This window comes from Nestor notabilis, unplaced genomic scaffold, assembly GCF_000696875.1.
Source record: "Nestor notabilis isolate BGI_N333 unplaced genomic scaffold, ASM69687v1 scaffold15337, whole genome shotgun sequence".
NCBI classification, from domain to species: Eukaryota; Metazoa; Chordata; class Aves; order Psittaciformes; family Psittacidae; genus Nestor; species Nestor notabilis.
The window spans coordinates 1-27,350 of record NW_009935262.1 but is presented as its reverse complement, the minus strand read 5'-3'; the positions used below and the strand labels follow the sequence as shown (position 1 = coordinate 27,350).

Here is a 27,350-nt window from a genome sequence, read left to right as displayed (position 1 = left end):
AAGACCCCCCCCCCCCCCCCCCCCCCCCCCCCCCCGTAAATGAATACACTAAATACATAGACTTGTTTTTATAAGCCATAGTCGGTTTGTTTTTTATAGTGACTGTGAATATTCCTGCCAACATAAATGTGCTGGTTTTGTAAAATGTCTGCTCACCTGTTCAGTTGAAGTCCACAGAAAAAAACTAGACTTGTGTCAGTTCAAAGGAAAGTTAATAAATGACTGGAAAACTTACATCAGAACCAGAATCTGGTTATTTTAGTGATATTTCTCAGTGGCTTAAAATAAACATCTGAGAAGTGGTGGAGGGAGAAATACAGAATGATGCTGCTGCATACTTTTTTTTTTTTTTTTTCCCTCTGGTAACTGAAGGTTAAATGAGTAGCAAGCAGAATGCCTTAAACAAGATTGGTATATTGATTAAAACGCTGATTTAACAGCTCGCTTTCTCCCTTTGGAAACCTGGAAAAGATAAGCCAGCTGCTGTCTAAGAGTGCTGAGTGTCCACTGAGAGTACACTATCTATCATCACAATATGGTGATGAGAGGTGTTTTATGTTTGTGTTAATTTCCCCCACTAAATCAGTAATTATTACAATCCTGTCCCTGCTGTTTACCCTGCAGCTGTTTTTCCATTTGTCGAGAGAGCGGGTGTTCTCAGAGGACCGCACACGCTTCTATGGTGCAGAAATTGTCTCTGCCCTGGACTATCTGCATTCTGGGAAGATTGTGTACCGTGATCTCAAGGTAAAAAAAGGAGAAAAAAAAGTAATCAAATTTTTGTTTTTGCAGAGACTATTGGGACAAACACAAAGTAATTATAAAGTTGCGCTATTCAGAGTTAATGGGGAAAAAAATCTGTGTTCAGTTTAAAGTTCTGTGTGTGCTGAAGGAAGTCATTTGATACACTAGTCTCTAGACAGCTACATTACTTGACTTTAACCTGATTAAAAAACAGAAACACAGTATCTTAGTAATAGCACTTGAAGGAGGTTTAAACTTCCGAGACTTTTTTTTTGTTTTGTTTTGTTTACTCCATTACTTATAACTTAACTTCGATTTCAGCATAAATCTTAAATATAGTTCTCAATGTCCCCAAACAAGGGAAATGGGGAATTGGAGCAACATTCTATTTATCTCATCAAAGAGTTATCTTCTTGTATGATTTGAAAAGATTTTAAATGATTAAGAATACTTCAATAGGAAAAGAATTTCAGTCAATTAAAAAATTATTTTGTCTTTTGTATCTTGGGAAAATTTCATAATACTGGAATGCTGTTTGTCTTAGATTTGCCTGTGTATACAGTTGTGTATCCTGTGTTGTTGCCTAACACTCCAAGTACTCTGTGACACAGTATGACCAAATTCTATGGAAAATAACCTCTGTTTTCAGTGGAAAATAACCTCTTCTTTCAACAGGAACATTTTCTAACTTATGTGGGAGGAACCTTTAAATTCCACAAGAAGACTATTTTATTTTTGTGCTGAGCCTTTAATTTCTTGCATGAGAAACTGTGCTTTCACATTATACATGCATGCTTAGTGGAGTTCATTCATGGACTCCTTTGTACAGGAACCAAGGAGAAGGAGGCAGTGGTAGGCAAGTTCTGCTCAGGGAGGCAGATAGAAAACAAAACACTGAGTTTCCTGTTTGTAGCAGAATCTGTTGTAATAACATGAAATGATGTGACATCTTGGAAAAATATGGAATTCTCTAGTCAAGGAATGATAATAAGAGGACAGGACTATGATTGTTTTTTGTTAGCAATTTCACTAAACACCTTATAATTAGGGGGAAAAAAGCTTTTTCTGTTGAGAAAAGTTTTTCAGAAGTATATTTTACTTGGGTTTAGTCCTATCTGTATTTAAAGTACTGATAATAAAAAGCTTTTGGGAAAACGATGTTAGCCATGCTTTTGAGATGGTCCACAGCAAATACTGCAATAGTTTTTATTACTGTTCTTCAGATACTTCATAATTGGTTGTATTCTGTTTTCACATTTCAGAGCAAGAATGGTGTATTTCAAAAGCATGCAGAGCATGCAGAGATACACATACACAATTCAAGGACAGTGTCCTTTGCAAGTATACAAGGAGGAGTTTACCTCAGGGTTTTGTTTTTATCAGTAGCTTCTCTGTTATTGAAAGGGTTGTGCAAGATTAAAGGATTTAAGGATATATACTGTTTTGTGACAATATAGCAAGTAAAATTCATCTTAATAAATGAAAGTCATGTTACAGCAAAGGAAACCTGTGAATTCTTGCCAAATGACAGCCATGGCTGCAAGCTTGAATTACTTGACTTTGTCTTGAGAACATTAAAAAAATTATTTAGCTTTTGTTCTATGAAAGATGCACCAAACTTCTAAAACTTCAGAATGAAGGGTCACACTTTGATTAACCTGGGATTTACTTTTGTAAACTGTATTGAATTATTAAATAAATATTGAAATTGTATAACAGTAAGCACCATTGAGTGCTGTAAAATAATAGATGCTGCTTTTTTTTTTTTTTAACAAATCACAAACGAATTCTATTGCAAGCAGTTATACTGCATCTTTTTGACAAAACTGATATAATGTATCAGCCTAACCTGTTAAAAAATACTAAGGGATCATTTTTTTCCCCAACACACAGTTAGAAAATCTAATGTTGGATAAAGATGGACACATAAAAATTACAGATTTTGGACTTTGCAAAGAAGGAATCACAGATGCAGCAACTATGAAGACATTCTGTGGTACTCCAGAATACCTGGCACCCGAGGTATGATCTAGAATATATTCTTGTAATGCAGTATAAAATGTTTATTTTTTTCAATTAATTTTAGACCACGATGTTTGTATACTGAAAATTGGTCATTGTAGTAAAGAACTGACAGTCTGCCTGGTTAATACTATGCAGTTGTTACTCAGAATTGTATGTGCTACTATTCTTTGTGGTGATTGTCTGTATATCAGTGCTGCACTTCTTAGTGTTTAAAAAGGCCTCTAACATGCATTTTCCTTTTCATGTTTGCCTTCGTCTGTTAAAGTTTTTATCTTCCAATGATTTCTTCAAAAATAATCTTCCATCTGTCTGTCACTTGGAACATATGATCCTGCTTGACTGAGCTGTATAACTAGCATTTATATAGCCTCAGCGGAGGCGAGGGGGTAGGAAAGTACTGAGTTTTCTGGGTTTTATCCGAACTTCCCAGTTGCAGGGAGAGGGAGTTGGCATTTTAGATATTTCGGCTGTAACAGTGGAGTGTATCAACCTTAGAACTGGTTGAGGTGGGCACCAAAACTTAGCTGTTTCCTAGTATGTAAGCAGAAGTGGCATCCCAGAGTATGCCACCCCATCTTTACCATTAGCTAGCACTTGGAGTACCAAACATCACACTTCTTGAGGACTGATAAAAGAAATGGACACAAGAATGTTGAAAACAGCTCTGGTCTGGCTACCTTAGAGTCTGTGTGGAAGCTCAAGTCACGCAAATGATAAGTGCTGACAGCTCTGCCACTGATGCCTACTGAAAAAAAGCAGGAGAAGCACTCTCAAAATTGTACTTTTGTCTTCAGTCAGCAGTACTAATTGTGGTGTTGGGAAATGATGTTCTACCTTTCCCCTGGGGATGACAAACATGACTCCTGTATTAACATGAGAGACAGCATTATTTTTTTACTTAATGCCAAGGACTCTGTGGACGCTGGGTTAGCCCTTATTTCTGTTCTTGTCAGTATTCAAGACCACTGATTAACATGATACAACTTTCTTGTCAGCCTAAAGGGCTTTACGAGACCCTTCAGTCCTACCATTTGTTTTAATAAGGATTCTTCAAGGGATTCCCCACCTCTTGCAGCAACTCAGCACCACCAGAAAGTCTCTATTATATATCATCTTTGAAGAAGAATGTGCCTTAGTTTGAAGGGAAGAGGTGAGGAGGCACTGGTTCAGCATAGCTCTTTACCCTCTTATTTTCAAAAGTACTGAATCCTGAGTAGTGGCAACAAGCCCTGGAACCTATTTCAACAAGCAAGTTTAGATTGCGCTTCATTTTTTATTCTGAACCTTACAATTAAGTGATGTCAAGGAAGGTGGTACATGTCACCTTCTGCATACTGCTGGCTGGAAATGAAGATTTTAGGATGGTCAGGTTTGCGGGTTTGAGAGTCTGTGAAAGTCTCTTAAAGCAAATTAAGTCTCCTCCAATTTGTACTTGGAGGAAATTGAAACTGCCAGTAATTGGTTATAAATTAATACAGTATGTAGAGTGAATACCATTTTAAATCATAGCAAGACCTTTTGATACATTCTTTTTCTCCAACTATAAAAGAAGTAACAGTATTCCTAGGAACCACTAACTTTCTCTTCATCCATCTGGTTCCATTTTCCATGATTCTTTCAGTAGAGAAGAGAAATCTGAGTAGTAATGCTCTTACACTGCATATTTGATGTACCTAAATAGTTTTGGTTGATTAATTGCTTTCATGTCATCTGTTTGGTGATTCACCAGCTGCTCTAGTTATGACACAAACTCACTTGATACCTTGTGTCCGTTGCAGAATCCTATCCCATAGATTGCAAGGAAGACTTGGGTGCAGGTTATTGCTATTCTGTTTGGCAATTTCTGACATCTCCTTTGTGTTTAGGGACACTCAGCAGCTATCTACATTTAGGGATTCCAGGACTATCCTTAGCCTCTTTTGAATCTTTTATGGCTACTTAGAAGTTGCAGATCTGCCTGTTTGGCTTAGTAGGGTGGCCACTTTTCTTGTGTTCCACACCCAGAATCTGTTCCAGCAACAAGAACACAAGGGATGATACTGTCATCACTGGCATAGACTACAGGTGTCATTGCCAGCTCTTACCCCCTCATTGTCTCTTGTCAGCAGTCTTGAAAACATTCTCAAAGAGTGCAAATATCCCGTTCAGTTGCTTTCGTCTGCTTCTCCATCTCTCACTTTTGGAAACATGTTAGCTCTCTTCCATTGAACTTGGCAAGGGATCATTCAGGGTTTTAGACACTTACCACAAGTTACTTGATCCAGGTTGCCTTTCTGTTCTCTAGAAGTCCTCCTCCTATTATAAGTATTTTTGGACACCCAGGCTGTACAGATCTATCTTGAAGGAAATGACTCTTCGTTAACCCTGGGAACCATAGAACTCACTCCATTTTACCTGAGATGTGAAGGGTTTAAAGCAAAACTAGACAGGTTACTGATATGGTGTAAGATGACACAACACCTTTATCCACACATCCTTATGTAAAAGGGTGAAGTTAGCAGTATATGGACAACATTGCAAAAAATAAACTTCCCCTTCGTACTCTCTGCTACTATGATAGTGTTTACCAGTGCATTGAGTAGATAGTTGCTTACCTAAGGCAATTGTATCTATTCTTATACCTGGCACAGCTGACTCATAAAAGGTCCATCGAGAGACTGGATCCTCCAGTCTACTCATGTGCATGTGTCAGAGAATGAATGTACAAAATGACTTCTCGTTGTAGTTCATGCCACAGAAATCATTACCAGATGCGAAAGACTTACTACCTTTTGACAAATGCACATCATGAGAACCTCATGTTACAGCTGGACTTTACTTCTGTTACCACATTGAATTCCTGCTTGTTTATCCCAAGTCAGATGGCAGCATATACTCATTCTTTGCTTGGTTGTGGTAAGTGTAAAGGCAGATACCTTTCAGCCTTCCTTTAAAAACAAGTATTCTCCAGCTATGTGGAGAAATCCATTCAGCATCTGTCCTTTTAGTAATACCCTTGCTTCTCCTCTTTCATCTAGGTCAGTTGTTATGAGTGCATCCCTTCTGCAGGCCTTTTGGTTCACTTTCCCATGTACTTATTGGCTAGTGGTGGAGGACACTAGGACACTGTACTGTGTAACACATAGGGGTAGCCTGAGGCTGCAGTCTACCAGCCAGGAAGCAGTTGACCCAGGAACCTTGCACTGGCAGGATTCTATACCTAGCCTGAGAACTGACTTAATCTTTTCTTTTGTACTAATTCAGTGTTACAGATTCAGTTCCAAACTTGAGCTTGGTTCTCCAAGTGCTTTTTGGACCACTGTTTGAGACACAGAGTCCTGCTCGGTATTCCATCTTTCTGCAAAAATTAGATTGCAGTTGCTTCCAACAGGAAAACAGGGAAGTAGCTAAGCCAGGGTAAGGTGGATTTCCTCCATGCATAACATTCTTTCAGGTGAAGGTGTCCTTGTAGATCCATACAAAACTATTTCCCAAGGTGATTACAGGATCCGTCTTAATCAGAAAAGTTTACCTGTTGGTGGGTTTTCCCCACAAACCTTATGTTCCTGATAACAACGTAGTCCTTCCCACCCACTGCTTAAAAGGCTCTTTCAGCTCACATTGATAGGGCCTGACCTTTCATATAGGACCTAAGACTGGCTGGGCTGGTTTATGCAGAAGCTATCACTTACCAATATGTGACAATAAATAAGACCACAGAAGATTCATAGCCTTTGTCCGTAGGCATGAGAAGATTTGCATGTCTTAGAAGTTATTTTAAAATGGAACCAGCAGAGATGAAGAGGATACTGAGATTGGTTACACAAGCTTGTTTGGCGGGTATTTTTTTTGGTGATCTTTCTTTCAGAAATGGGAGTGAGATATATCATGTGTAATCAGTTATTTCCCTGCATTTTATCTCAGAGAAATGAAAGGTAAAAACTCTTTTGTCAAGATGCAACTGTTGTCTTTCCTCACTTTTCACTTAATTTCTTCCTTACAACTTTTCTTTCTGGGAAGGATATGGCTTTGATGCAGAGGCGACCCAAAATCTAGAACTTGGCCATTTAAGTTCAGTGGCTGAATTTCAGCAAGGGGAAGCATGGTGCCCGGTACTGCAGGCATGGTTATAGCAAGAAAAAGCACTTTTCTCCTGTTTACAGGATTTGAAGTTGAATTTTCTAAGAATGATGTGGTATATTCAGATTATAAAAAGTTATAGTAGAAGCAGAAAAAGTATTTCGTCACTGGTGCAGCTATACATTTGTTTCATTCTTTTAACATATTGGATCAGAATATTTGCCAAGGGCAGTCTGGTAAATTTTTGGACTGAGAATATGATGATCTGCCACATAGCTGGTCTGATACAAGTTGAAACTAAGTGATATACATAAGGAGAGGCAACTACTGAAATACACTGGGACAGGCTAGCATGGAAATTGAAGTTTTCAGGTTTTGCAGACACATATACATACCTCATAGAAAAGCAGTGTTTCAAACAGGGATTTTAATGCAGATAGAAGTTGCAGTGTGAATTTTACAGAAGAGCTCTTTAAGGTGTGGGGAAAAGCAAGAAAATGCTTGTTTGCAAAGAACTTTATGAAAGCAGCCAGCATCATGGATAAACTGAGACAGGCCAATTGAGAGAGAATAGCTAAGATATGGGTGTAAAAAGAGAGCATGTTAATCTACAGAGAAAAGGAAGTTTCATAAAGAATTTGAGTAAAATAGGAAGATAGCAAGGGAGGTTAACAGGAGGTAAAAAAAATTTGTGAAATTAATCCAGTGATCTCAAAGGTAGATTGTTAGCCCAGACAACGCAATTTAAAAGATGAGAAGATTTTTCATATGGAGAAAAATGTGGTTGTAGTCAGGAAACAGAGTTTGAAGTAAAGAAAATTACATTTTCTTCTTAATTTTCTCTTAATAGAAATTAAGAGAATGTTTTGTAGAGAGACACAAAAGGCAGGAGAAATTGATGAGCAACTTAAAATGAAGAGGAGCTTGCTAGAGAGCTGTTGGTTAGGAATATAGAGGAACTGAGGGCCAGAATAATTTTTGTTGTGGCTTATGCAGTTTCCTTTTTATCCTCCTTTCCTTTAAATTTCATTTGGACTTAAAGATAATTGAGGCATCTAAGTAATGTACTTTTTGAAATTTTATGCAACTTTTATATAAGTAATAGGTACATGCTATTATTTTCCACGTCTAGAACTACTGGATAGAAAAGGTAAATAGGGGAAAAGGGAATCTGTGGAAAATGGCACAAATTAAGGAAAAGCAGCTGTTAAGATGTTGTCGGATGGCATGTGCATGCACAAGGCTTTAAGACTAGTATGAACTTCTAAGAGTTGGAACAATACTGTAAAAAGAGACTGTAGGAGAGAAACTTTGTTAGACTAGGTCTTCCATCATGCTCTGGAGAGCAAGTTCTCACTCATATTTGATTACCTCTGGTGATCATCAATGAAAATTGATTGTCAGTGGCTTTTGGGGCTTATTTAGGGGAATGGATAGTTCTTGTTGTTACTGTGCTTTTTTTTATTTTCTTCACTTCTGTTTATCCTTTTTCTAGAAAAACGATAATGAGACATGGCACCAAATTGTCTGTGTTGATGTAAATAAGTTCATACACCCTTGTAATTATGAGAGTCCTTTATTCCTTGTCCTGTGGAACGAGGAATAGAGAAGACACAGGCAGTGACTGTCCAGAAGTAGGCTGCTTGTAGCATCTTATCCTGTGCCTCAGGCAACATTGTGCAGACAGACTCAGTCAAGATGGATGTGTGAACTCGTGTGGATGTATTTCTGGGTTTTGTTCCTCTCTTTGAATATAATCTTTTTAGTGCTTAGCTAATTATGTAGTCTCAGTTTTACTGTTGAGTTAGAGTACCTGATCAACTTTCCAACTGTAAAACAGTTTGAAAATCAAATGTAGCTTACATGCAAGACCCAACAAAATTAGAAGTGTTAAGTACGTTTTGGCAGTTCACTTTTATTATGCCCAGTCCTCAAATGTACCAGCAGACAATCATCTGAATGTTAGTTATTTTTCACATGCTTATGTGATCACACAAAAAGTACATGCTAAAAAGAAGCAGATGGTGACAGATGGGGAAGGTTGAATAAGGTGGTTTTGGAAACCTAGAAAAATGCACTTCTGTAATAGTGTAAAAATAAAAATTCTTTGATCGCCAAGTTAGAATGAACAAAATAGAGAGGCCCCCCCTCCCTCCAAAAATAAAACCCCCAACCAACAAAACTACCCCACCCGAAAAAACATTATGATAAAAAAATGGAACCTACGAGTGTTCAATGTGTATTTAGTAAAGTATGTTATGAAGTGTTGTTTTGCCCAAGGATAGAACATTACTTTTTATCAGGCGGAGACTTAGACAGGTGGTAATAGTATTCTTTCTTCCTTTTAAAATGATGCATTCAAATCAATTGTGTTCCATGCTCAAAGAATGCTGTCAAAAGGGTCTTTCTTTAATGTCACATATTGGTAGTGTTGCAGGTTGTGATAATATTTTTCTTCTGATGTCACAAGAAAGATTTTAAACTTCTTATTATGATGGTAAAAAAAATTGTATGTGTGATGGGTATACTTGTATAACTAGAAGTAATGTGTAATAGGCAGCATTACCTCTTTGTCATATAGGCAAATGTGAAGCTGAGTAAGTAGAGAAGGTGTAATCAACAAAAAAACCACCATCTTTTATGGGTGCACCATCACACCAAAGGACCTACTGTGTGGACTGAATTTTTTCTTATTCCTTTACATTAGTTTAATGGAGTCTAAACGTTCGTATCTATTTATATAAAAAAAAAAAAAAGTTTCCTTAAAAAAAAAATCAGTGATGAGATCTGTTTTATTCCATAAAATAGAAAGTGTCTAATATGATGAATATTTAATTGGTAAGTCCTCTAGCAACACTGATTCCATAATTATTTTTTGTTTTTATATTTGAGTGTCTTTACCTATAGTATGAGACAATACCTATAGGATGAGGTGAGACAGAATGCTTTGCCTTTGGTTGTTGTCTTATACTTACAACCAAAAAGCTCCAGCCTCTGATCACTTATACTAATTTTCCTGAAAGTATAGTTAGTTTGCTCAGTATCCAAACACTATATTAATGTTGTGCTTTGCTTAACTAATTTTCTTTTGGCTTCAAAAGGATAGTTCAAGTTTATTTACTCTCTGGTTACTTAGATGCTTCATACATAGTCTGATTCTTAGCAGAGACACAATAGAATTTATTTTACCTGTGGAAATGTGGTTTAGCGTTGGCGTGTGCTCTTGAACAGCTGTCTGTAGTATATTTGGCTACATTTTATTTCTGGGTGAGGACCAGTGGGGGGTGTGAGGAGGAGTAGCTTCTGTGCCTGAAAATATTTTCCCTTCTGATTTATGGGAGATTCACAATATGGAATTTTCTCTTTACGTTAGAATTTCAAGTATCAAATTTATTTATTTATTTATTAACATTAAAAGGAAATGGAAATTCAAAAATTATTTTATACTGAAATGCTAGCACCTCATGAAAATTGAAATATGGTCTTTTTTCCATTTTGTTATCACTTTGTATATTTTAGTGTACCACATTGTGTCATCTTATGCTCCTAAGTCATCAAAAATGCTAGTGATATGAATTCGGGCATGTTTGTCAGCTTGGCATTGCCAGCGGGCCCCTGAGATGAATATGATGGAATGTGGACAAGGCAGGGTATCCAGAGCAGAACATCATTTATTAGCAATAACCAGTATCAAGATCAAAAGATGGGAGCACTTAGATGGGGGATGAAAACATTGCTTGGTTACACATACGGAAGAGTTGCAGCAACAACAGATAAAATAGCACAAGAATTAGACTTTCTCTTGAAGCCACATAATCAATGATGTAATAAGGATTTGAATTTTCATGCAATCTGGGTAATCTCACTAGACACAAAAACTAATTGTCCACAAGCAGTATCAGACATCTCAAGGGGAAAGATGTAACAAATATGCAAAAATAATAAAACAAACAAAAGACTAAAAAACAGATTAAAAAAAAAGACACAAAAACAGATTAAAAAAAGACTAAAAAACTGCCCATCAATAAACTGTTGTATGCAAACCAGAACTTTAAAGCAGAGAGCAATTTTCTAATAAAACCCACTTTTTTTTTTTGTAAACCAAATGTAAGTATGACAGTTCTTACAAAGACTGTCTTGATAACATACTTGCAGCTTTTTTTCACTAATTTTCATTTAATCAATGCAAACATTATTTCCATCTCAGCAAAAGCCTTTAGTTTTTCCAAAACTAATGAAGCATAAATAAAAGCTGAACAAATGCTGTTTAACATCAGTAAAAATTCAAAATAATTTCAGGAAGAATGAGCAACCAGAAAGAAATATCACAATATTATCATTATTTATTACTTCTTACACATCTTGCATCTTCTGGCAGTGTATGTTATAGACTACTGCAGTGATAATTAATACAGGTATGAAGAGCTCTGCAGTTTTTCTTCTAGTGGTAGAGTGGTTGACTTACGAGAGACAAGTGCCATCTTTCTGTAAATGGAAATAATCTTTCTCTTTTACTTGCTGCCTTCTATGGAAGGTGCCTGTTAATTCTAGAACAGAGTTAATTTAATTTTTTGGGCTTTGCTTTGGGATTTTTTGTCCATTGAGTAAGTTTTACTCTTGAGGAGTCTTTTTTAATATGTAGTTGTTTTCTTGGGCTTTTTTTTTTTGTGGTGGGTTTTTGTTGTTGGTTTTGGTGGTTTTGTTGTTGCTGGGGTATTTTTGTTTGTTTGTTGAGCTGGGTTTTTTTGCTTTTTTTTGATCACCAGGGTTGCCATTGATTTACACTCCTTGTTAGAATACTTTTTTCATTTGCAATAACTTATATTGGTTTGTTTGGTTTTAGGGATTTTTTGTTTGTTTTGTTTGTTTGTGGGTTTTCAGTTGGTGGTTTTTTTTGGGGGGGGTGTGTGTCTGTCTTTTTAAGATTTTAAATTCTGCTGAAGTCAGAGTCTCATGTAGGAGGTTAAACACCTTAATTAGTATTGCACACTCTTTACTCCAGGAGGCTTTTTATACCAGAATGTTCCATTTCTGATGCAGCACAATGTGTGCCAGCTAATGAAAAAAAAATCCAAATCGTTTTGTTTTGTTTTGTTTTTTTTTAAGTTTATATGACAAAAAACTGGGTAAGACGGGGGAAATCTCTAGTACAAAAATATATTGGGAAGATGGTCTGCACTGGGACCAGAAATAAAACATCAGTGTAAGCCAGATACAAAATGGAGAAAAGCTACCACAAAAATTAGAGCAGTAATAGAAAACTTTCTTCCTTGATTTAATTCTCAGGTATCCATTTCCCAGGGTATCTAGAAACCTGATGTTTTGTATTTTCAGCTCTGTATAATAAAAGCAATGAGTATTTATTCAAGTCTCTTTTTACCGTTGTGCAGCAATACTTTCACTGCTCATACCAAGATACAGTTACAGTAACTAAATTTGAATAATGCTTGGCAAACACACCTTTTTGCAGGAAGAATTTTCAGACATTTGGAGAAAAGTCTGTTTATGTAAAAAAATGTGTATTACCTTTGTTCGTTAGTGTTAATTATAAATTTTCTCATTGTTGTAGTTGTTACCACAATTGAATGAAAGTTCTAGCAAGTATACTTTTCAACTTTTGTTGAATAATGTATGGGTGACTATTTGTTAGCAGACCAACAACTGTAGCAATAAAAATGTGTGAAGGGTTACCAGGAATACCTAAGGAACATACATTCCACCTGAACTGCAAGGTTAATTGAAAACAGTTTTTTCCCCTTAAATTAACAGTAGATCGGTGTATCCAAGTTCTCAGTTTTCTTTCACAACATAGGTGTGCAGACAGTTTGTTTAGATGTTTAAATATTTTCCCATCTGTTCTGTCAAAATTATTGATTGAGCAACAAGCTACTTGTAATGTCCTATCAGAAAGTCTATATCTAACATTATTAAGAGAAACCATAATTAGGTAAAAAATGTAATTGTTTTCCCAGTAAGTTGCCCTGGTTGTCTAAAACAAAGTGTGAAACCAGTGTTTTGATATTGTTCTTCTGAAGATAAAACCCAGTGCTGACAACCTATTGTAGAAGTTTGACAATGAATTTTATGAAGCCTTTCATGTTCAAGGGTATTGCTGAATTTGTCTGTGCAGACTCCAGAAGTTACAGCAACTAACCACCATTTAGAGGTCTATGGGAAGTACATTTTTTGGTTGTGTGAACTTCTGCTGTATGACCAAACATCTTCTAGAGGCTACTGGTCACAGACTTCACCTGTTACACTGCTGCTAACCTCCTAATCTGTTATTTTCACAGGATCGTGTAAAAGTATTGCATGGGCAGGATGCTGGGCCATCTAGTCTAGGTCATGCTTTGCCAAGAAAGGTTGGACCAGACGATCCTTGAGGTCCCTTCCAACCTGATTCTGTGTGCTTGTATCAACTTCTCTTTGGCTGGCTCATTTATTTGTGTGCTTCCTAAGTCTCTGCCTCAAGCCCTTGTAAGTAAGTCTGCAGATATGTCTGAAGCTGCTGCCTCCCAAAAAACTTCCAGCTCTAGCTACCAAAGAAATAAAGAGATAAAAGTTATCCTTTCACTGGTTTTCACCATAAAAATTCAATCTACTTCAAATTCTGTGGACTGTATGTTAGGTTCTTAAAGAAGTGACATACGTAAAGCAAAGGAAACCTGGAGATGTGCTGACTGGTAAACCTAAAGATTAAAATGACAACTGGTGAAGTAGTAGAGGAGTCTTTTTAATGGATTTTGTCTTCTGGGAAGGAGAAGACTCCCAGTGCTACTGATGATTTCTATTAGTATTTTTACGTCCAAGACATTGGACTTTTCAGCAGTGGGGAGTAGTATTAGAAGGTTGCATTTTTGTCAATAAATGCAAATATGAGAATATTTTTCTGATCTGTAATTCCTTGTCAGCAAAATGAATTGTTACATGTGAGGGGTAAATTCAACTGAATTGCTGCAATCTTAGCAGGTCTGCAGTGTGTGTGTATTATCTAGTTGTACGAAAGGCAAAGTTCAGCCTGTGAATTGAATTTTTTATTTTGTATGTAGGGCCTGATGGTCTTTGCTCTGTGTGTGAAGCACTATCCCATCATATATGTGGTCATTGCCAGTAATGCTCTCCAGAAACCTCCAAGTGTGCAGGCAGTGGTGTCATTAAGGAATACTTTGTTTTCCCTTGTTATAGCTGGCTATTTGTGCTGTCTCAATAGATTGAATAAAGTTGAGTTGCCTTTTGACCACAATATAGATGAAAGTTTTAAGGCAAATAGAGAGTTTTCCCATAGCTGAAACTATAATATCTAATTCCTCTAAAACATCCACAAAAACACTGAAGTATCTGCATATGCCTGGAAGCAGATGCCTTTGCATAGTTTTGTCAAGGTAAGGGGAGATGTGGTAAGGAAAAAGAAACAAGAGTGTGAGTTAGGCTGACACTGCCTCTGTTGCACTAGAGTCCTAAAACCAAATGGAGTAAGATTCCCTCAAGTAATAAAAATTATGGTAGGTTTTTGAGTTTTATTTCCCATATACTATGGTATCATCCAGACTGAACTGCAGTCAGCCCACCTCCTGCTTTACTCAACACTGGGAAATCACTTGGGTACAGTGAAGATGTGAGGTGTAAAACAGGGATGAGTGATGTTATCCATGCACTGATGTCACATCATGCTGGAGCTCTCATGTCCTAAAACCTCACCTAGATCTTGACGAGGTGCCTTGGGATTTTGGCACACCAGATCTGTGAAGCAGATGAAGGAAGAGAAGTCATATATCTGAAGGACGTAACTAAACAAGTTCTGTGAAAGAAAGCACGTAAATTCATCTTTACTTCGTGAAAACTCACCTGACTGGAGTATGTACTTGGTGTAGCTGCTCCTTCTGTAGATACCAGAGTGCTTGCACATCTTTTATGATGGTTTTGGTGGGCTTGCTGCCTTTCCTGCAGTGGCTTTGAAGGAACTGAGCTATTAGGACAGTGTGTTTGCTTAAACACAGATTTGTGGAACCTTACAGGGGAGGAATGAGAATTGGCTGGTGGTGATGGAGGCAGCTTTTAATGGCAGCATACAAAGTTCAGGAGATCAGACTTTCCACTGTGTCTGTGCCTGGCCAGGTACTTAAGCTGGTAACCCATATATAGAATACCCCACAAATACTGGTGTGACATCAGTTCTGGTCCTCACAGCCAAAGGAGGTATTTCTAAAAGCAGGTAGCCACTTCATGGTAGGCAAAAAACTGAATTATTCATAGGTACAAAGCCTGCAGCTGTGTGTCATGTTCATTTTAGCACTCAGTTGAAGCTTTCTTGACCTATGTTCTTTGTAATTAAAAACAAATCCCTCAAATCTGAGATCTGTTTGGAAAGGATTCTGTAATGCTAGGGCAGTGTGTATTGTCATGTTCTCATGCCTACCCTAATTGTATGGATTTGGTTATAGGAGCTGCTGGACTCCATAACTTCGATCGATTTGTCACAGTTTACAAATCCTGTAGTTTAACACCATGAGATATAGAAATTACTTAAAGAAAATAATAGTGTGTATTTACTGTGAATGCATTATATACAATTTTATTACATTTATATTAAAATGAGATGCATTTTGCTTTATTTACACTATTTTCAGGCTGTTTTCCTTTTGCCTAAATGAAACCCTTTTGATGCTCTTGCTTGTCTGGCTGGCTGTAAACCAGGTATTTAAACAAAAATAAAGAGTTGCCAGTTTTGCCAGCTGGGGATGAGAACCCGGCTGGTGCTATGTGGGTTCGGGAGGTAGTTAATCCAGCTTTTATGCTTTTTTATGATTTTATGTAAAAAGAGGTTAAAAATCACATTTGGCTCTTTCTTTGTACCACTATTTTGTTACTGTTGTGGGAATGCAGCAAAAGGTTGCCCGTACTTTTTATTATTATTAGGTAAAGTCCTGCATAAATTAGGTAAAGCTGCAGATACAGTTTGCTTTAGCTACTAGCCGTGTGGTTTGCCTTGCTCAGAGAATGTTATGTTTTATTTTCCGGTTGCCTTCTTTTATAAATCACGCATGCAAACCACACCTCAACTTACATGTTAAAAGAATCTACCACTGCCTCACGATTTTATATGTTTTACTAGCTGCAAAAGAAAAGAGCAGCTAACTGTACAGGTAGGAGAAATAGTAACAGTGCTAATAGGTGTAGTAGAAAAATATATAATGCTTTTATTCTGTGGCAGAAGAAACAGTGACGTAAAGACAAATGTCACAGATTTAATATACAGTTTTTCAGCAAATAGCTTGCAATATGCTCAAACTCATAAACCAATTAATTTTAAAATGCAAGAGTTAGTTTTGTCAATGTACTTCTTCAGATAATTTGTTGTATTTTACACTTTCCAAAATTTCACCATCTATTTGGAAATATGAATGATGTAACGAGTCTGTTTTGGCACAGTTGTAAAGAGTATGTGTTAATGTGTTAATATTTATGATTTTTTAATCTTATATACACAAGAGGGATTTTTAATATACTTCTTTTCATCATATTTCTACCACTAATCCTTAAGGACAGTCAAAACTAAGAACATGAATGCATTAATTACTGTGGGATTGTCAAAATTGCCATAGTGGGTCATACAGAATTTTGTTTCTGCTAATAGCATGTACCACATACTTCAGAGCAGGCTTGGATTTACTGGGGGAGAAAATGAGGAGGCAGAAAAATGGGCTTGATACCCTCATTAGGACTGGTGAGGGTAGTGCATGTGCCCTATGATGTGGTCACAGCCACTTACTGTCCCCATATGGGCAAAAGCTTTGTCTATCCTTGCTTCAGAGGAAATTACTGGAAAAAATCTTACACTTCTTAGACAATCACAAGATAATGTACTCGTAGCAAAAGGTTTCTGATCTGTTAGAGGTGGCCTTGTTCATTAAAGCCTGAAGACTTTGCTACACATTGCCAGATTTTCAATACTATATATCTGAATGACTGTTCTGTGTGTCTGCTTACAGTTTGAATCTGGTGAGCTCTTTGTGGTGGTGATGGCACGTGCCTGTGTGTTGTAAAAAAGTATTTTGTTTTCTGAGGATTAGTTTGTTGTTGCTTTTTTAAATTTATTTTTAAATCAGTTATGTGCTGCCTTTCAGAAGCTGTCTTTTACTGATGCAGAAATAATTCTTTATGAAGAATTTTTTTATTCTTTATAAACATAGTCCAACTCTGTAAGTTGTGTTTCTCTGATCTTTCTTACTGTTTATTCTTTAAGTCTGATTTCTTGTTTAAGGTTTTTGCCTCTTCAGTAGATCTTTCTGCAGCAAATATTGGCAATTTGGCATGTATAGTTGTAGTGCCTTCTGTATTACAATTTATTAACTTCAAACTTGGGTCTTTTAAAAATGAAAGGGTATGATCTGCTAGAAATTCACGAAATTGGAATTATATATGTATATATTCAGCAGCCTTCAGTTTCCTCATTGCTTATAGTTTCACTATGGGCGTATGCTGCTTTTATGTTGACTCCATTTCTACAATTTACTATGAAGGTGTATTAAGGTCAAGACACACTCTTTAAATTCCTTCTTCCAGTTCTCTGGAGCTGTTGGAAGGACTGTGGTTGTTTTTAGATACACAGCATTGGAGGCACTATGTTAACAAATGATATAAACATTCCCACATTTCTGTAATCATATACTATCATATAAACCTAGTATCATAGTAAACATTGTCATATTTTTTGCATTAATGCAGGCCAGCTGTTTGGACTATTTCATGGAATATAATGAAACTGTCAGGAGAAACGCATTGAGGACTTTTAATATAAAGAAAGATCATAAAGAGGCTAAGCTTGTCTTAGTAAGATTAAAGTGTTTCTAGATCTGAGGCTTTATTCTTACAGGTGGGGTAATGAGAAAAGAAGTGACTGAGCAAGGAGACGATTCGCTTCTTCTCCCAGAAGAATTCTATTTGAGGCAGTAGTGCCCATAGATAGTGTCTCTTCCTAAAGTTGTGTACACTATAAAGGGGATGATAGAAGACATAAGAAAGGGGAAAATGCAGTCATGATCATTTTGAGGAGGTGTCCTGGGTTCAGCTGCAGCAGTCATTTTTTCTACTAATATTTTTCTTTTTTTTTTTTTTTTCTTTTAGCCTGGAATTTCAGTGAGCTCAGGCATGTCAGTACTGCAGTTGCATGTGTTGAGCCAGATTCTGGGACTCCTTGTAGCACACTGTGAAAATAGTCTTGAAACACATTCATAATGAGATGTATCAGATAGACAGAAATTATCATGTCTGAAATAGTGCATGTCTTACAGCTGGTTTTGGTTTCTGTCTTAGGTGTTGGAAGATAATGACTATGGTCGTGCAGTAGACTGGTGGGGATTAGGAGTTGTCATGTATGAGATGATGTGTGGAAGATTACCGTTCTACAACCAAGATCATGAGAAATTATTTGAACTGATACTAATGGAGGACATAAAATTTCCTCGAACTCTGTCTGCAGATGCAAAATCATTACTATCAGGCCTACTGATAAAGGATCCAAATAAGCGGTAAGTGAAATTACTTGGGTATACTGGCACAATAAATAATCTAGTTATACTAATTAATGTAAAAATAGGCCAGTGATGCCTGGCCTTCCTGGCTGAGGAACCTGTCAGTCACAGAAAAGGCCATATGCATCCATACAGTCTCAGCTTTCCACTTCTTCAATACAGCAAAAATATACAAAGTGAGTGTAGCGAGCAAAAGGGGAAAAATAAGGTGGAAAAGAACACTTTCTTAATTATTCACAGCAAACACAGGGATCTTTAGAGGTTTAGCTTGTGTACTGGAACAAAGGGAGAGCTCTCGAATCATTTTTCAGAGTGTGATTTAACCCTGAGTACTCTGTAGTATCTCATGGGGACTGCAGTGCTTTTTCTTGGAAGTGATCATGCTAGAAGACATGTATATGCTAAATTTTGTTAGGGCACATAAATAAATCACATATTAGACCATGTAAACTAGTAACTTATTAATGAATACATCTTCTGAGTGAAATTTAAATATAGTGGTTTGAAATCAAGTATCACCCAGCTGCTGCCTGTGCCATGTGGTTGTAAACTAAATCACTGTTTTTGTAAATCAGTGAGATTTGTCTGTAGGTCCCCTTTTTTTCCCCCAGTCTCTTTGTTGTGCTTGCGAGTCTCTTGGCATGTTTTAGGCTGCAGGCATTCTTCTGTCTGTTGTCTCTTCTCTAGTCCTCTTGCATCCCCAGTTTGTTCTCAACAAGTTTTTAGTAGTGGACGTGTTGCTGTGTCTCTCTGAGGGAGGGCAAGTGCAACAACACAAGTGGTTAGTCTTCCTGCTGCTGCCCAGCAATGCCTGTTTAACTGAATTTACTGTATGCACTAAAAGCAAACTGACCAACCAGCCAAATACACAGAGAGTAACGTAAAAAATTTGTTCCTGTAGCAACTCCTAATGCATTTTTAACCTCCAAACAATCTGACCCATCAAATATATAGACCTTTAGAATTTAGAAGATAGTTCTTTGTAATTAATTTTTGCAGACAGTAATGTTTATTACGCACTTATATTTACAAGCTTATTCATATTCAAGTTCTTATGCTAGCTAATGCTAAATAGGATGGGAGCACAGAGGTTAACTTCAACTCAGCTTTTCTCTGAGCAGCTGGATGGGAAATAGAGAGGTCTGGAGACTGCAGGCTAGCTGGAATACTTCGCAGCGATGTAGAGAATTTTACAATGAGTAGTTGAGAAACAAAGAGGAATACAGCTTGGAAATGAGAATAACTTTACACCCAGTCACTGCAGGACTGAGTAGTCCAGAATATTTTTGTATTTTGGCAGCAGGATATTACCAATACAGATTTTTTTTTTTTCTTGGTTGTGGGAATTAATGCTTCTTGCAATAAATGCTTTAGAGAGAAATTTATCTTACTTAAAAGGTTGCTTTAAAAATTTCTCTTTATATATTTAGCAGTGCCTTTTAATGAAAGACAAACTGCTTGTGTCACTCTTCTTGTCAATATTTAATATATATGGGCTTCAGTTAAGATTAGCTTTTTTTCCTGTTTCAGTTTCTTTCTGTTAGTCCAGTAAGACAGCCAGTCTCAGGAAGAAGTTAGATGAGAGCTGAACAGTGCTGAGAGTCCACGTGCTGTTAAAAGGGGCAGAGATTCCCTTTACAGGATGTGTGGTTCTTTCTTGGCCACCAGCTCAAGGGAGCTCACTAAACTTCTTGACTCAAATTTGACTTACTAATGAAACAAAAACCTGACAGTTCTCTCTTGTTTTCTCATTGCTGGGTTAGTTTTCTTCTAAGTTAGTAAGCTGACTCAGCTGAGAGTCGTCAGTGGGAATGATGCTGTAGATGCAAGTGAGAAGGGAGAGGTATAGGCAGGGGTGGGACTGTCCTCTTTTGGCAGCAGTGGCCACTTCCTTGAGCTCAAATCATCTTGGGCAAGTTCACCCAATGTAGGTGGAATTCAGTTCCTAAGATGATTTACCAGACAGTCTGGCTTTGGCAAGCTACGGGCCACAGTGAGTAGTGTGGTTATTTACAATGGCCTTTAAATAACCTTCTCAGTAGGCCTACAATTTATTAATTTATACTAATTGACTCAGATTGAGACTATTTTATGGTAATTGGTTAATTGTTACAGCACCCAGATGCAACAGCAGTGAACACTGTATAAAAATGATGTGTGAGTCATTACTGATTCAGTGCCTGGCACCTCCTTGGCAAAATTTTATGTCAGTATTGTTGGATTGGTTTTGGTTTTTAATAGTGCCAGGAAATTAGTTGGTCTTTCAAGAAAACTAAACTTAAGTATGTTTTTAAAATGAATGAATTATTAAAAAAGCTTATCATGGACAGTAATGATCTCTGTAGTTGGAATAATCAAATAGAATAGACCATGGCATGGGTACTTCTGCTATCCCATTTTATCTCAAGATCACCTGAATTCATACTAAACAGGTGAGATTTATATATTAAGTAGGTGAGAATTGTTCCCAGGTAGTCAAAAACAAATGTTCACTTTTCCAACCATTACAATAACTTAATCTTCCTTTAGAGCAATGCTTGTTTAATATGATTTCTTTTCCACTCTCCTTAGGCTTGGTGGAGGCCCAGATGATGCAAAAGAAATCATGCGTCATAGTTTCTTTGCTGGAGTAAACTGGCAAGATGTATATGATAAAAAGGTATGTCTTTACATGACATTGAATAATCTGGCTTCTGCAAAGTGGTTTCCATGGATAGTCATAGGACTGCTGCTCTCTGAAGTTAGTGTTTTTCTTTGCAACTTTTTGTGTTAATACAAATGAATAATTATTCTGAACTAGGTGTGCTTAATTAATCTTTTGGTTTTTAGTAATAATTTTCCAGTGGACCAAAAATAAATTTTGAATCCCTACTTAAACTCAGCAAAGATTTGTTTCTTTTATTATGTAAATGTCCAAATCTTTTCCTTTTCTTTTTTCTTCCTGGACCTTCAAGAGAAAAGCAGGTGTATGTCTTAAGATAATGGCAGAATATGGAATGGAAGTTTATCCTGAATTGTCTTTTTATTTCTGCCTTTTATTTTATGGAAATAAGAAAATTAAGTGACTGGAAAGGACTCATAGCAAAACCCTGCTTTTTGATTGTTTGTGGTTAAGAAGAAATCTTTTTCAAACTTACTTTTAAAGAGATACCTAAGAAAATTAAAATAGTGTTAAAACACTGAGCCAAAAAAGCTTGTGGAGAAAGCAAGTACTGGGAATTCAACTGGAACAGTTTTCTCTAAACCCGGTCCTGTTCCTGTAATGATCAACACTTTGGGAATGATTTTAGAAAACGAATTTATCTTACTCAGTAGTGAAACTCAATTTGACTTAAGTTGTTTTATATACAGAAGCTGATTTTATCTCAGTCCTTGTGTAAGAATTTACTTGTTGCTATAAACCCCTTCTATTTTGATAAATTCTTTTTTTTTATACCCCAACTGTTTTACATTGTTAATCTGTCAGTTGAGCTGCGTAATTTTAAAAGATAGATTTTTGTCCTTTTTTTGCTTTGTTCGAATAAAAGGAAAATGGAAGACATACGAATGAGCAGAATATGTTTATGCTACAACGTCAATGATACAAACTGTTTTTTCAGTTGTTGTTGAACTGGAATTTTGAAAATGTGTGGTTGTTGGTGTGGTACTTCTCTGACAAATACCGGAATTGAAATAGGAATTGAAATATACTTTGTATATGCTGATACAAAATATGGTACTCTGAAGTTACTTGGTACAAGTGTGATTTTTCCCTGGCAGTTTCATGAGGTTTCAGGAAACTCTAAAATAAATAATCAGAAAAAGTATAATAATCAGGTTCCTTATGAGCTCAACCACTGGCTGGTTATTTAAGGACATTGTAGGAAAGCACTTTGAGGATAAAGTCTAAAAATACAAGTTGAGGACCTTTGGAGTTTGAAAAAAAACCACTAAAATCAGTTGGATTGCAGCATCCTAGGACTGGGTGACAAAGAAAAAGCTGTTACGTTACTCTTGCTCTGTTGAAAAAGATTTCTTAATTATTTTACATTAGAAATAGAACTCTCGATTCTACACTAGACGTGATGTTTAATTAAGAAAATACGGATATCTTAATTTTTAAACATGTACTTTGAGTCTTTCCATGCCACAATGGCAAATGTCTTTCAGTCAAGAATTTATTCTGAGCTATTAAAATAAAAGCGGGTATTTTGCAGGCATTAAAATATATATTAAAATTTATGTAAATATATATAAAATGCAGATATTTTGCTTTTATACTCATGGAGGTGGATATGGCTTATTAGAGTATTCTAACTGGAGAAATTGTAGTCATTCATTGTTTGCTCTGGCTACTGTTCCTTTGAGAAACTAAATTTGCCAGTAAAAAAATCAATTGAATTTCCTCAGTTGAACAGTTAACTTCAAGCATCATAGAATTGTTTTTCTGCAGTACTGGCACGCCATGTATTCTTTATGGAAAAATAGCTGATGAAGATGTCTCCTGACAGTATGTTTTTCTGTTTAATTAAAAAATAGTTTTGTTCCTATTACAAAGCCATTTGTCTGGTTGGTTAAAATACCCAATTGTTCCTTCTGCACACACAGTCTTACCAGTTCTCAAGTATACAAAGAGTAAGACTGCTCTGAAATATAAACATGAAATATAATAATAAGGTTAATGAACTTTCACTGAGTATGTTTATTAGGATGCTTATATGAATATTTTTGAGGTTTTGGTATTCTAAAATAACTCAGGGGGAATGTGTATCCAAAAAATTTGATTTTCAAATAGATTTATTCTATGCTTACTTCTGTTGCTGTTTATTATTAGTAGTATAGTCTTCAGCAGTAGGGTCACTTGATGAAATTGATAGTAGATATAATTATTTGCATAGTAAAAATATTTCACAGTATTCTTGCCTGAGGTTTATGCACCATGAAACTGTAATTTTCTGGCTGCATTTCAGGAGTGTGTTGCTGTTAGCAATGAAAGAACTGAAGTTCATATTCAGAGTAATGGAAACCAAAAAATCATGTGTGTTCCAAGTAGTTGCTTGGGGGATGGTTTAGTACATGTGGACACTGTGCTCTTGTGCCACTAATTTTAGCATTTTTACTAGAGATTAGGGCTAGTACGTCTCTCTACTTAACTAGGTTATCACTTTACTGGTGTGATTAGAGACATAATTATTTATCTGTAAACTTCAGAGTATTTCATGCAATAAACAGTGGCTCTGTAGGGTAAATGGATCCAAATGGTCAAATGGAATTATTAGCTCTCTGGTACTGCTAACGAGTTAAACTAATCTGGTACTACACAACGACAATAAAACATTGTATGGGCACACTGGAGCAGAGAAGGTCGTTGCCTTTAAATGAAAAATGTATAGTAGTTAGCATTTGTGATCAGATATATTTATTTTTGGCAGAAAAAACATGAGGGCATATGAAAGAGAGCAGCCTGTGCCAGGTTCTTCCTGTGATCATCTCAGCCCTGATGAGTTTTTAGCTCTGTGCCTGAGAAATTGAATAGTTTGGCAAACTCTGAAGACTTCAAAAGCCCATATACTTCTAAATAAAATATTTGCTTTATTTTTAGCTAAAATCAGGAAGCTTTTTGAAATTTCTCTGTTACTCATTTAGGAATTGTTTTAGCTTATTTTTTTTGAGTTGCAGAAATGTTCTTAAGTAGTTGGATATTCTCTTTAGAGTCTTTCACTGGGCATTAGTGTAGAGGTAGCAGTTGGGGTATGTCTTCAGGCTTGCAGCTTGAAGCACTCAGGTAGCCTCATGGCAAAGGAGATCCAGCCCTTGTAGCGAAGCCTGGGTTTCCTCCTGCATGTAATATGGATGAAAGAAGAAAGAAACCATATGGGAATTTGGGCTGAGATACAGGTATCTCCTTTTGATTTCTGATTGTTCCTGAAGCAAATTAGGGAGTGCTAACCTATTTATTAGTTACTACTGGGAAGGGAGTAGGGATAAGTGTCAGTTATGGTTAAAGTTGGGGTGTCTGACTTGGCTGCAGGTGTAGCACTTGCGAGGGCACCTGTTGCAGTGTGGAGGCTATGACTTTCATTATGGAGTCTGACAGCTGCAAGAAGCTGTTCCTTACCCTTCAGCTGTGACTACCTGTGCTTTACTGAAGACAGAACAACAGCAGATGATGAAATCCCATGGTTGAAGCCTGGGTTCAGGCCCGGCAATATCTGCAATATAAGTATAACCTTAAATGCATGTTAAAGTACTTCTGTACTGAAAGGAGAGGAAAGGAGGAAAATGGGAAAATAGCAACATCTGGTTTTAGGCTGTTGCTTTTTGAGTCTTACTATTTTTGTACAATTACCTGCAGTGGAACAAAGCCTGTAGAAGTGACCCTCATTACTTGCTTTTGTGTTGTTGCCATGCAAAGTAGTAAAAAGATCAGAGAACTGCTAACCAGTCTGATCTTTTCATTGTGTTTCCAGTAATACTTCAAACTATGTGGGGCAGACCTAGTGGTTGATTACCACCCTTTCCCCCAGCTGCTTGAATTTACTGGGGGGAAAATATACATAAGGGTGCCTGATTCTTAAATTGTTGCTGTAGTCTTGGGGAATGTGGTTTCTCTCCGTCCGTGGTACCAGCATGTTATCACTTGGAAGACAGTTTGTCCACAGGCAAAAAGGCAAAACCCCCTGCTGATGCCTGCCTTGCTGTGGATTTGTGACGTGAGTCATTCCACCACTGAAATCCTAGCCCTGCCTCCTCCCCTGCCTGGGACCACCACATGCAGTGTCCTAACAGTGTGTTTTGTAAGTTACTGAATTTCAGTTTATGTGCGAATAGACTGTTTGCTTGGAACATCATCTAGTAAGTTAGCTGGTTTGTTAATACAAATACTTTTTTTTTGAGTTGAGAAGTCTGTCTGTGAACTGTGACATGTTTTCAGCACTTCCAGCTGAGCATGCTTATGATAAATACAAAAGTGTATTTCAGTGATGTAACCCCACTCTCTTCTCATGGTATACTTTATTTTTTCCACCATTCTGCTTTGGCTAATCTGTCCCTTCTGTTTGATTCTAGAAAATAACAACTTTGCAGTTGTTTGGTTCTTCAGAACAGTTTAAGGTAGATGAGAGTTTGATTTCTGGACATCAAATCATTAACTTTCATAGTCAGAAAAACCTGTAACATTTGACACTGGTTTTGACATACATCAGACTTGAATAATTAACTGCGTGGAAACTTTAAATTCAAGGCTTTACTGAAATACTTGTTTTGTAGTTATTTTTATAATAGATTTTCAAAATACTAAGTTGTAAGAAAAGCAGAATTCATCTAATACATTGTAATTATTAATAAAGAAGAGGCATATCGGTTGGGATGCAACAGGGATTTTTTTTTTTTTTTTTTTATCAGACAATTTGGACGGTTGTACTGAAATTGAACCATAGGTAAGACTCAAATAGTTATTCCTTAGGAATAAAACCTGAAATTGAACAACAGTGCTCACTCTTTTGTATTTATATGACACATAAAGGATTAGTGTGCTTGGGAGTTTTGAGATTATAATTTAGTTATCTTGTTTATTTAAATGCGTAATTCAGTGGGGGTGGTGTATAGCTGCTCCTCTTCCTTTCACACTTTATCTCAGAATACTATGCAGCTGCAGTCTGTTGGCGGATGAGATTCTTATGGTAGTGTTAATTCTGAGTTTGTTGAAAGGAAAATTCCTGTTACATTAAAAGGAGAAGGAAGATCAGATTGTTCTTAAGCATCATATATTTCATTTGGCAGATCAAGTGCATCACAGTTACTTTGAAGTAGCTTCAGCCACTTCCTATACAACACCAAGACAAATGATTCCTGTCAGATAATCTCTGATCAAATAATGTAACATATTTTATCTCATACTGAAGTATTTGTGCAGTTGTTCAGTAAATATGAGAAAGCTCAAGGTGTAGGACAGAGCCTGTCTGTTCATCTCTGCATGACGGTAACAGTCAGATACTGTACCCTCCCCCTTTCCCTCCCCTGAGACATGGGTGGCAGGTTTCCCGGGTCCTAAACTGTGGAAAACCAGTGGTGTTTCTCACATGCTGCTCGTGATGTAGTCCAAATGGAAATGCCATGCACTAGAAATAATAAAGACACTAAGAATCTGATATTGCTTCTGCTGTCATTTCTAACATCAAGCCTTGGAAATGGCTTAACAGATGGGTGTGAAATGATTTTCCTCTTGAACATCAACTCTTAACTCATGCTGAGTTTAGTCTTTTATTTCTTTATTTGTACACACATGCACATATCCATGTATACGTGTGTGTACTACATGAATGCAGAAAATCTGTATTCCTGGTCCTTTGAGTAAATTGTGCATGGTGGAGGTGCAGTCCCCTGTCTGGTTCTAGAGTCTTCTGCCTAAATTTGCACAGACCACTAGAGGAGGGAAATCATCCCATATTAAGGCTTGGCAGCTGGAACTGAGTTGCGTGATTCTCTCACAGACAGACGAGGCCTCTGCTTAGCAAAAGCTCGTCTTATTCCTTCTGGAGGCAGGTTATTGAGCGTGCCTTGCAGTGCTCGTGTTACTCTTGGACTTTTCTGACTTCTCAGGTCAGAATTGGGGAAAAGCTGTGGTGGTAGTGGCTGGATATCATTTTGTTGCGGCACCAAACATTAAATGCCACTGGGAGTAGAGTGGCATCTTCCTGTTGTGATCATCAGAGATGTAGTTAATGTTGGGTGTTCTGTTCTTTGTAATTAAAGCTCAGCTTCAACGTCCCTTGGGATGTATAGAGAAGCTTCTGAGTTCTTACTGAGGCTCTATATCAGTCTAAGTGGCTATCTGCAGCAGTTGCACCTTATTTATCTTTCTGACAGTTTTATTACAGCTGAAATTTGTGGAGATTTTACTTTCTGTATTTTTCAATAAAACCTGACAGTTAATGAACAAAGGTGCCACTCCTCCAGCAAGATGATTGCCAAGTTTCTGTATCATAGAATCATAGAATAGTAAGGGTTGGA

The 27,350-nt window shown here is 36.9% G+C and overlaps 1 protein-coding gene across 1 annotated transcript in view; it reads left to right on the top strand.

Moving 5' to 3' along the window:
- The window catches only part of LOC104408229 (RAC-gamma serine/threonine-protein kinase-like), a gene marked incomplete at its 3' end in the record, with an annotated part of 80,373 nt that extends 59,274 nt beyond the window's left edge, over positions 1-21,099 (top strand). Inside the window, exons 8-11 of the mRNA XM_010017762.1 lie at positions 625-747; positions 2,638-2,766; positions 18,142-18,356; positions 20,931-21,099. Of these exons, the coding sequence (XP_010016064.1) occupies positions 625-747; positions 2,638-2,766; positions 18,142-18,356; positions 20,931-21,099 (636 nt within the window). The remainder of the gene's footprint in view (positions 1-624; positions 748-2,637; positions 2,767-18,141; positions 18,357-20,930) is intronic.
- Between the last annotated feature and the right edge of the window lie 6,251 nt (positions 21,100-27,350).